The 11745-nt window shown below is 40.8% G+C and overlaps 1 protein-coding gene across 8 annotated transcripts; it reads left to right on the plus strand.

Annotated features, from left to right (window-relative positions):
• Positions 1-1812: 1812 nt before the first annotated feature.
• Positions 1813-11359, plus strand: btbd10b (BTB (POZ) domain containing 10b). Of its 8 annotated transcripts, none has more exons than XM_075460483.1 (9): positions 1813-2004; positions 2434-2621; positions 5858-6054; positions 6456-6771; positions 6954-7056; positions 7848-7968; positions 9491-9688; positions 9799-9909; positions 10338-11359. In XM_075460483.1, the coding sequence occupies exons 2-9, from the start codon at positions 2536-2538 to the stop codon at positions 10667-10669; spliced, it is 1464 nt and encodes a 487-aa protein (XP_075316598.1). In that variant the 5' UTR covers positions 1813-2004; positions 2434-2535; the 3' UTR covers positions 10670-11359. The 8 variants fall into 8 exon arrangements, with proteins under 8 accessions (XP_075316598.1, XP_075316633.1, XP_075316590.1 ...); XM_075460475.1 differs by having other exon boundaries at positions 1997-2074; XM_075460492.1 differs by having other exon boundaries at positions 1997-2074; positions 5861-6054.
• The last annotated feature ends 386 nt before the right edge of the window (positions 11360-11745 follow it).

The raw sequence follows: 11745 nt of genomic DNA on the forward strand, positions 1-11745 counted from the left end.
GCCAAATAGGGGAAAAAATAACCTTGCTCGCACTCACGATGTACTTCAAGACGATGTCGTTCACACTATTTCTTCTCATACATTTATTTATGTTGTATTGTGAAAATGAGGACCAACAAAACAGCTAGTCTTACATATTTTTAATGTATTATGTCGCTGCATATTCAAGGAATATTTTCATGCATCTAATGTCAGGAATTTAGGGAATTGGAATATTTGTTTGTATATTAACAAAGTGGGAATTTCTTTGATCATACTTTCTTCGAGAGTTGAACTGTTGTATATTCTTCCTGATTTTATTAATGCTATTTATTTCTCCAACAAATTCCACTCAAGCACCACTCCACAAACCTCGCTTAAAAATCTTTGTTTGAACTCTTTCTCGTTTAACTCTTAGCAATTAATCATACAAAGGATTCCCAACACAAGAATCAGTTTTATCTACAAAACCTTTATTGGGATACTTATTGAGATTTCAGTGAGATTTCAGATATTAATATCTTGCTTGCATTAAATGCAAAATAGTTGTTATTTATGTAAAATTCCACATCAAATGTATTTGTAAGAAAATGATGGTGGTGACGCTTCAAAATTAAAAAAAAGAAAGACATATCTGTTGTATAATCAGTTCTAGCATTTGCTTGTTTCCTTCTTGGTTTATACAGATTGTGTCTTTATGTATTTTCTTGTAAATTGACCCACATATTTTTGTTACTGATGTCTAAACTGTTTGGTGCAGACAACACACACGCCTCAGATTCAGAATCTCAAAACATAAAGGACATTTTTATTTAGCTATTCTGCTTTATTCTCAGATCCTAACAAAAATATCATTTGACACTTATGTAAAATCAAAAAAAAATATTCATATGGAGCTTTCACTTGCCTTGCTGTCTCACACTAAAACAAACTCACATTACTCTTAATTTATTCCCACTCTCTTATGATCATTTTTACTGGAACGCAATTGTGATAGCTACTTTTCTACTTTAATGTTATAAACCATGTGACTGTTTCCTGTTCGGCTCTCTAAAGTTACCTTGTCCTTTTTCTCTAACACCCCTTGGTAACTGCACTGCTCTGCCCTTCTGGATGTCCTCGAAGCTTGGCCTGGTACATCCGCCATTTCATGACCCTGCAGCCCATTCACCTGGTGACTGATCAACTGATATTGCAGTGGCAAGCCTATTATCTCATTTGCTTTTACTGTTAGTTTGTATGTTTATGAGTTCTTCCTCATCTTGTCAGAGGTCTTAGGCTTAGTTATAGACAGCAACACAGTACTACTGGACTACTTACAAAAACAAAACAAAAAACAATTAAACTTTTTTTTTTTCAAAGGAAGTTAATCTATACAGATTTTACCAAAACCCTCTAATATTTATTCATGCTTGTTCTCCAATGATAAAAAGTTTGTCAATTGATTTAAAACTTGCATCAGTAAAGAGCAGAATGTGTAATTTTTTTAAAACTGTGCCATGAAAATTCTAATTCATAACAAATGCCAAATATAAAGTTAGTTTTCTTTGTAAATTATAATTTATGTTTGTATTTTATTATTATGTTACTTGTAGCATTGTTCAAACTGTCCAAAAGCATTGTTTATATTTTAACTGTTGGATTTCATAATAAAATAATATAAAATATTATCTTAATCTGCTTGAAACGAGCAATTTACTCTTCTTCCTTTATTTTTGCCATGATATTTATCTATTGTAAAGTGTCTGCATATTTGTGCTTTAGCTTTAAATGCAGAAAAAACGGAAAATATCGCGAGACCTATGGGAGTTCGTTATCCCTTGATTTCCTTTTAAGGAAAAAGTGAAAATCATTCTACCAGCTATTGTTCAGCCATACGTTCTCGTTAATTCAATATTATTTTCATCCTTCAGAGAAAAAAGTCGCAGGAGCAGATACTATAACCAACCTGTTATAACAGCTTTGTAGCTTTCGAGTGCGTAGGCACGTCAAGCCGTCAACGGTTTTCCTGTTCACGTCATCAGGGTGAGTGTTTTGAAAGGAGATGACTGGTTAGCTGGCGATTTGGATTACAACGGAAAACGTAGCAAGCTTGGTAGCTACTTTTTCATATTTTTACTGTATCTGCCGAGAATATGAAAACATCATGTCAACACTGTGGGGTTATCTTCACTATCCTCTCTGCTGTCGATGAATAATAGGTTAATACAGTTATAATGTGCCGCTAGCAAAAACAGCTAACATTAGCAAGCTAAGTATGCTAGCATAGCAAAGTATGTAGCCTAATCGTGGGCTGACTCAGTCTGACAGAAACATTGATGACTATTTGTTCAGAGATTAATAAATGTTAGGCATCCGTTTAATGGTTCAAACAGGCGTTATAGTTGACCTCTTTTTACAGTGTTTCACATGTAGTCAGTTACACATTGTTTAAGGTTGTCCATGGTTTCCCAGGGGCTGCCAGGGGGATCGAACTAAGTTGTTGATTTCGCCCTTTACTGCCGACCTGATTATGCACGGTGAAAGATCCAGATCGGAGTCCCCCCTATACGGGTGATGGCATATGACAGTAACTCCAGTGACACCGAAAATTGGGAACGAAAAGTAACGAGTCGACCTCGCAAACTCTGCAAGCATTCGAGGTGAGCCAGATGAAAAACTGTGGGGTCTTCTGAGGAGGAACATACCAGACATTTTGTGTCACCCACTGTCAGAGGTACAGACTTTGTGCTGGATTTTAAAGCAGTCAGTCACACATTTGTCTGTTAAGCTGTGAAATGATTTGCTGTTAGCACCCCCTTCTATTGCTGTGGTTTAGTGGGACCAACCTTTAACTTCTAATAGACTGCATTTAGATGAGTAGTTTTTTAAATAAAACACTTCATGACCACTGTGGGGAGATTTCTGTTGACATGGAAAATTAATAGCAAACATTTGTAATACAGCTAACTGGTAACTAAAATGCCATTGTTGTGACAGTTTTAAACATTATGAATAATGTTGAAGTATATATAGCTTGCTGTTTTATGGCATTATCAGATGTTTGCAGTTTTTGGAAATTGCTGGTGTCCCACCTGTGTTGTGATCAAGATGAAACTCTTTTCCACAATGGCAAAGTGGTTTTGAAATACATTAACAGATTAGGCTACTTGTTCATTGCAGTATCAGGGTTTTGTGTCTGTGAGAGCCAGCAATGTTGACTCCCGTTAAAGAAGTTAATATTCCTCATTAGGGCTGGGTAAAAAAATCGATTAAATCGATTTTGGATCGATTTCATTTAAAATTTGCATAATCGATTTGTAGGGCATGAGATCGATTTTTTTTTTCATGAATGATTTTTTTCATGAAGTTACTGGTTCCAATGCACACGGCTACGGTAAGAACCATGTGTTCCCCAGTCCAAGCAGTCATCAACCCACTAATTCTGGGCACCTGTAATTATACCTAGAACTAAGTTAGCTACCATAAAAGAAGTGCTCCCCCAAGTGGCTAAATCTAAAACTACACTAAAACCTACCTATAGGTGAGACTAAAATGGCTCCTACAAATGTATTTAATTAAGTAGGCTGTCACGTTGAATATAGTGTAAAATCTTGCTAATACTTCTTTCCACTGGGTGGCTTCAGGTGTTACTAATATAATGTAACAATCTGTTAACACTGTCAAGCCACAGCCCTTTGAAATATTGATGTCAAAATGCAACATTTTGAGGTTAAATCCTGGCGCCAAGAGAAGCAGATGGAACCGATTCGGATCGAATCGAATCGAATCGAATCGTGATTAATCGATTTAAAGCCCTAAGAATCGAAATCGAATCGATCCAGGAACTTGGCGGTGATACCCAGCCCTATTCCTCATCTAATTTGTAGTATAGTTTTCTTTTTTTCCCCATGATGATTTTTTTTGTTGCGTTCCAGGGACATGGAAAGGGTGCTTGGATAGCAGAGAGGTGTATACACAAGTAACTGAGATGTGCATGTCTGGTCTTAGGCCTCGGGTGTCCCGCTGTGCTGATTAGTGTATTTGAGTGACTAAGCAGTCTGTACATTCACTTCCACAGTTAGATTGAGCATGCACAGTTGCATCTTGTGCTACTGTCCTTGACCCAGGATACAGGCACGGGAGAGGAATTCATTTATTGACTGATGTATATCTTACTTCGCTGCCATCAGCTTTTTAGTATTGGACTTTTCCAGTTGACCTGTTACATCACTGACAAAAACGATTGGCAAACAATTTAGCTGGCAGCAAATTGCTCATTTCGAGCAATAACTTGAACAGCTTGACAGCTCTGTTAATTTTGCTGTGCACTTTACTTTTTCATAAATGAGATTCGTGCTGTCTATTGTGGTTATTCTCTGTTGTTACTGGCTTCTTCCTGTGTGTACCTGCATTTTCTCTCACTCTCTGGTCAGTGGGGGGCAGAACTATGGAGCATACCCAGAGCCCCTTGGTCACTTCAGGTCAAATTGAATCTATTCACGCAATACTAATTAAGACCGCTAACTGCCTTATCTGGGTGTAGTAGTCCGAGTTTGAGACATTCAGTTTAATAAGATTCCAGTGGGATAAACGTGTTTATATGTATTTAAAAGGTTTGTGTTCAAAGACACAAACACAGTGATTATTTATTTTTATTTTTATTTCGCTCTCTGACATGTAAATGTACTGACTGTTACCCTGCAGCAGTACTTTTCATCCCAGTTTATTTTCTTTTAATGAAATGAATAACAGGAATAAATTGTACACTGGGATGAGAATCAGCACCTCCAAATCCGAGACCATGGTACTCAGCCGGAAAAGGGTGGAATGCTCTCTCCGGGTCGGGAATGAGATCCTTCCCCAAGTGGAGGAGTTTAAGTATCTCGGGGTCTTGTTCACGAGTGAGGGACGAAGGGAGCAGGAGATTGACAGACGGATCGGTGCGGCGTCTGCAGTGATGCGGGCTCTGCACCGGCCCGTCGTGGTGAAGAAGGAGCTGAGCCAGAAGGCGTAGCTCTCGATTTACCGGTCAATCTATGTTCCTACCCTCACCTATGGTCACAAGCTGTGGGTAGTGACCGAAAGAACGAGATCGCGAAAACAAGCGGCCAAAATGAGTTTCCTCCGCAGGGTGTCTGGGCTCTCCCTTAGAGATAGGGTGAGAAGCTCGGTCATCCGGGAGGGGCTCGGAGTAGAACCGCTGCTCCTCCGCATCGAGAGGAGTCAGATGAGGTGGCTCGGGCATCTGGTTAGAATGCCTCCTGGACGCCTCCCTGGTGAGGTGTTCCGGGCCCGTCCCACTGGGAAGAGGCCCCGGGGAAGACCCAGGACACGTTGGAGAGACTATGTCTCTCGGCTGGCCTGGGAACGCCTCGGGGTCCCCCCAGAAGAGCTGGAGGAAGTGGCCGGGGACAGGGACGTCTGGGTCTCTTTGCTCAAGCTGCTGCCCCCGCGACCCGATCCCCGGACCAGCGGAAGATAATGGATGGAAATTGTACACTAATGTTTTTCTCTTGATAAGGAATATTTCCTGTGTTCACTCACTTTATTTTGATCACTCAAACATGAGTAAACACATTTTAATGTAGCGTCAGATCAGGAATTGAAGGCGAATTCAACGATACTGGACTGCATCGAAGCTTGTGTGTCACGCTGTTGTTGGACTCCTACAGAAATGGGGTTGGTTAGGATGTCACATATGTTTTCATGGCTTCCCTCACAGTCTTGTTGGAGCACATATATGCTAAATTACAATGATGTTTGACACCTTCTCAGTGAGTTGTGTGTAAACGAGGTGATTCTGTGTTGTGATGAATGTCATAACAGTGAAAAAAAAAAAAATCCTCTGACTTTGCGAAAGAGAGAGAAGCATTACACGTGCTTTTGTCTTGAAAAGCAGCGGTCAGCCCAGAGCTTCTCGAGTGGAGGCAGAACTGAAGAAGATGAGCCTGCATGGTGCCAGTGGGGGCTGTGACCGTTCACGTGACCGCCGTCGTTCCAGCGATCGCTCTCGGGACTCCTCACATGAGAGAGAAGGCCAGCTTACCCCCTGCATTCGGAACGTCACTTCACCCACGCGCCAACACAACAGCGGTGAGCATGCATGGAAAGAATATGGGGCTTACATGAACGTCATGTTAGAGCTCTGCAGCTCTCTTCATTCAGTGTGGAGAACAGCTGACTGCAACATAAATCTCAGACATGGTTTACATATCTCTGATCTTTTTGGCTGTAAATTGATCAAGGCTGTTATCCACCTGTTTGTGTTTATACCAAAGCTGCTAGATGTGAGACATACACTCTGATTAGGACCCTCTCCACCGGAAGTGTTTCTTATGAACACAAAAATAATGTTTGTCAGTAATTAAGTTGCTTCTTCTTTCGAACTGGATGTTTGCTGAGTCATTTGTGACCCAACAACAAAAGGCAACTATTCTTTGTGATTCATTGTTCTTCCTCTGTGTATGTGTGTGTCTATGTGAATGGGTGTGTAGACCGTGAGCGAGATGGTGGCTCATCATCAAGGCCCGGTAGTCCAAGGCCTCAGAGAGTCTCACCCAGTGGTTCCAGCAGTAGCGGCGTGGTGAGCAGTCGCAATAGTAGCTTGTCCAGTACTGAAGGCACCTTCAAAAGCTTGGGAGTTGGAGAAATGGTTTTCGTCTACGAGAATCCTAAGGAAGGAGGTGCAAGTGCCACTGTTGGAAACCGAAACATTAGGACCTCAGAAAGAGTCACTCTGATTGTTGACAACACACGTTTTGTAGTAGATCCTTCCATCTTCACTGCACAACCCAATACCATGCTGGGAAGGTAAAGAACACTTTGATCAGTATCACTGTCTTTTATTATGCAAGTAATTAAGATGGTTCTACTTATTTTTAACATTTTCATTAGAATTATTTGGTGTGTCCAAACTTTTAAAAATGTAAGCATTTTAGTCTGAGCCTTTATTGAGAGAATAAACCAAAGTTTCTTTTTTTTTTTTTTTTTAGAATGTTTGGATCTGGAAGAGAACATAATTTCACACGGCCCAACGAGAAAGGAGAGTATGAAGTGGCCGAAGGCATCAGCTCAACAGTTTTCAGAGCAATTCTGGTTAGTTTTTCTCAGATATTTTCTCCATTTCTACAAATTATGGTAGACTAAAAAAAAAAAACACTCACAGCCGAAACAGCTCTGGCTCTCCACACTACTGGCGTTATAATTAGAACCATCTAAGAAACTGACAGAAAAGGCTAAAATTACTATGAGACTAAATGCAGAAATGGGGGATTGTGATGAAGGAAACTAGCACTATACAGTTTTCTGAGGAAGCTGCTCTTAATGACTTCTCTGTAACGGTGGGATTAAATGACATCACATTTTACACCCATATTAAATGCTTCAGAAACTGATTCTGCAGTAAAAGATGTTCAACTCATAAACAAGGACAAATGAAACATAGACCTCATTAGAAACACCTTGTCCTTTAGGTTAAGTGTTTGTAATACACAATCTGGAGTGAAATAGAAAAAGTTCAATGTTATAAACAGTTGGATTTTTGTCAGTGCTTGACAGTTGTTGCCTGGCATACCTCACTAACTGCTGTAAATGATCAACTGGTGAGTCTCATTTTGGCTTCATGTTGCTTTCTACTTACCAAGAACCCATCTAGTAACAGTTGAACATATGTTAGGCTAATGTAACTCGTATGTTATATGAGTTCAGCAACATAAATCTTCTGTTGTATGTATGACAAAATACACCCAAAGACGGATACCGTCAGTCTTTAGGGGCTGATTTTTTTTTTAATACTTCAATGTTTTTTTCTTATTCGAATTTTTATCAGTTCATGGATCAACATTGTCTGAAAATGCTGCCCTCTTAAATTTCTATCTAATTGACAGGATTACTACAAATCTGGGATAATCCGTTGTCCAGATGGAATCTCCATCCCTGAGTTGCGGGAGGCGTGCGACTATCTATGCATCTCCTTCGACTACAGCACCATCAAATGCAGAGACCTCAGTGAGTATTTTTGCCGGGATGAAACGGTGTTTGTTACTCTGCAATAACGGCAGAAAAAAAAAAACTGCTTTGTCATTTTCACCTTCTGCAACCTTGGAAAAGATGTCTTTCAGCTAACGGAGCATTTATTCACCAATCTTTTGAGTGTTGATGGTTGGTTAGAGTTTTAATGGGCTGGAAAACACATGTTCTGTTGACTCTTAAGTTATTTATATTTTGGGGGGGAGTGATGCCTGTGAAAGGAGAGCGTGTGTGAGAAACTGCAATACTTCAGTGCCTGAGCTGGGCTCAAACAGCTTTTGTTCAGCGCTTCCCGACACTTCACAACACTGCTTTTGTTGGCTGGTATGCAAATGCTGATGATCTAAGGAAAAGGCTACAACTTTTATTTGTTCAAATAATTTGCTGGAGTAGACCTCCAGCATAGACACATGGAAGATTTAGCTAGTTCTTTTATTTATTATTTTTACTTGGATAGAATAATTGTACATCATCTTCGATTTAAAAAAAGAAACGTTGCACATGTTCGTGTTTTTTTTTTTTTTTTGGTTGTTTTTTTTTTGGTGTTTTCTGATATCATCGTAATGTTAAGAATTATGCAAATGCTCAAACACGTAGTCCTATATCTTTGATGGCATGTGCCTTAGTGAATTATTCTCCTGCCACAAATCCGGTTTGATGTTTCACATCTGCTGCTGCAAAGTTAGCGTTGGATCACTGTGGTGAGTCCAGGATGGAGGTAATGCTAAAGAATTCATAGGTAATCCTCCTTCCTTTTTTCATCCACCATGCTCCGTCTGCTAGTTTGTCTGGGAGCAAAAACAGCCCCGAGCATGAAACTACCACCTTCCTGTTTCACAGTTGGTCCAGCATTCCTTTTGTTCACTGGTTCACATTCACTTTTCCAAACATACCCCTGATCATTGTGGCCAAACAGCTCATTTGTTGTCGAAATTTCCACCAGAAGGCTGCAAGCTCAAGTCTAACCAAAAGATGCGGATTAGGGAACAGGAGTTTGTGTCATACCCGACGCTCCTCTCAGTCCCATTGGGATTTAGTCACTGTGGTGTTCCAGCAGCTACTAATTCATGGCAGGCTTGTGCTTTGGGGATTACTGGGCTCTTCCTGACCATTCAAACTAAATGGCTGTTCTGTCAGACCATTTCCAAGTGACTGCTCCTCCTAATAACCAACTAAGTGGTCGTGTTTACGTTTGTGATCGTTTTTCAGCCCTGTGTTGATGATTGAAATTTGATATAAACTGATATTTATTAGTCAAACTGAAAATTCAATGATTGTAATTACGAAATCATCTCACAAATTACATTGAGCCAACTGTTTAACTGGAAAGGTAAAAAGCTACAGCCGAGGGCCAGTTTGAATGATCCGTCAAAGCTTACTGCTCAGTGCTCTTTATTATTTACCTCCGTCTGTACTTTCTCTCTGAGGCTGCATGGTTGGAACTACATAGCGCTGCCTTAAATTGGCTCACACTGTCCCACTGATTCGCTTTCGTGAACAGGTGCCCTGATGCATGAGCTGTCCAATGATGGAGCTCGATGTCAGTTTGAGTTTTACCTTGAAGAAATGGTTCTGCCTTTGATGGTCGCCAGTGCTCAGAGCGGCGAGAGGGAATGTCACATTGTAGTCCTCACTGATGATGATGTGGTGGACTGGGATGAAGAGTATCCGCCCCAAATGGGAGAAGAGTATTCACAGAGTGAGTACCTGTTAACACAGACAAACATGACAAACGTGTACTGTATAAAGAAAAATTGCAAATGTATGATAAAACTGTTGAAAACCATCTTGTTTTTGCTTTCCTTTCAGTCATTTACAGCACAAAACTGTACAGGTTTTTCAAGTATATTGAGAACCGAGATGTTGCCAAATCAGTTTTGAAGGAGCGAGGATTGAAGAAAATCCGACTGGGCATTGAAGGTACGCTGAACTTTGCAATCACAAATGTAGATCTTGATACTGACAGTCCGTTGTACAAGGTGTTCACAGCAGAGGTTAGGATGATGGCTGAATCCTTCACTTACAACAGGTACGTCACCTGCAAGCTTTGTACTACAGCGAAAGTCATGTCGAAGGGGATCGGGCAGCTTTCCTCAAGGAAACAGCAGCTAAATTAAAAGGGAATACTGTGACTGTCTGTCAGAATCTGGAAAATAAATAAATAAAGAAATTAGACAGCGGTTTGAAGCAGTTCAGCCTTTTGCCATCATGAAAACGCTGTAAATCGGACCCACCTCTAAAAAGGGTAGCTCATCACATCACCTACAGACGAAGGACACTTGGCTGTAGCTGAAGGGGAGTGGTTTTCTAACCTGATTAAAGCTTTTGCTCCCTCGTTTCATTCACAGGTTACCCCACATATAAAGAGAAAGTCAAGAAACGACCCGGAGGTCGTCCGGAGGTCATTTACAATTACGTCCAGAGGCCCTTCATCCGCATGTCCTGGGAAAAAGAGGAGGGCAAAAGCCGTCATGTGGACTTCCAGTGTGTTAAGTCCAAGTCCATCACCAACCTGGCAGCAGCAGCTGCAGACATCCCCCAAGACCAGTTGGTGGTGATGCACCCTGGCCCACAAGTGGATGAACTGGACATCCTACCCAATCACCCACCCAGTGGGAATCACTACAGCAACAACTACAGCAACGAGCCCGATCCTGATGCACCCTCACCTGCTGTCTGAGGGATCTGGTCCTCTGTCAATGCCTCTGCCCCTCTCCTACTCTTCTAGTCCTCTTCCCAGCATGCTGCAGCATCGAGCGCGGGGGGGCACCATAACCATATTGCCTTGACACCTCCTTTGCAGCCTTAGAGCCTCAAGAACCTGGATGACTGTAGAAAGAGACAAATGAGGAAATCAAGACTGGTAAGACGAAGAGTTCACTATTGTTTTCATTTTGTTTTTTACTTGACCAAAGGAATTTATTTTTGTTTGGAAAATATTCTGTAAAACACTTAGTATTAACATTATTCTTTACAATGTTGTTGTACCTTGATTTGATGGGTTGGCCGAGCACCGTCGGGGCGTCACTGTTTTATTTCACTCACAATTATGATTTTCATTCTCGTGGGTGACCTACTAAATGTGCTTTGATGGAAGGATGTATGACTCACGGAAGGAGAAAACCTGACTTTCTGGTCATGGAGAAAATCCGTCATCACCACTTTGTGTCATGATCTCCAGCTGAACTCCTCAAAGAGTAATGGGTCCTATAGTCATCGGCTGGATCTGAAATGTGATGTTACGCTCCTCCCGCAGCCAAGATATTAAGCAGTGCACAGGCTGTTGTGGTTAGAGTCTTTTTGTGCAAAGCTTGAAATTGTTGTTTAAAAGTGAAACATGAAATCATGAAATAAAGATCAAAAATAAAGACTTTGTATATGCTTCATCCTTTATTAGACAATCCAGACTGAATTACAACATGACGGATTTCAGAAACCAGTGACTGCTGCAGTCCTTGTTGCCTTTTATTGTTAAAGATTAACAGGAATGATGTTTGGCCGCGTCCTCTCCTCAGCAAAGACACGATAAGGAGGCAGCGTGATTAAACGTGTCTGTAACTGGTGGAACTTAAAGCAGAAAACATCTGTCCAGTTTAAAGAGCTTAATCCTAAAGGTTTACCTCGTGCCCGTCTGCATTGATACGGCAGTAGAATAGAAACTGACTGAGGTATTGATTTTAGGCTCCTAAACAGTGGGTTTGTGGGAGAATTTTACATTTATTATAATCATTAAAAAAAAAAAAAAAGATTTGGTTA

The sequence above is a fragment of the Odontesthes bonariensis genome, chromosome 1 (assembly GCF_027942865.1).
Source record: "Odontesthes bonariensis isolate fOdoBon6 chromosome 1, fOdoBon6.hap1, whole genome shotgun sequence".
Lineage (NCBI taxonomy): Eukaryota > Metazoa > Chordata > Actinopteri > Atheriniformes > Atherinopsidae > Odontesthes > Odontesthes bonariensis.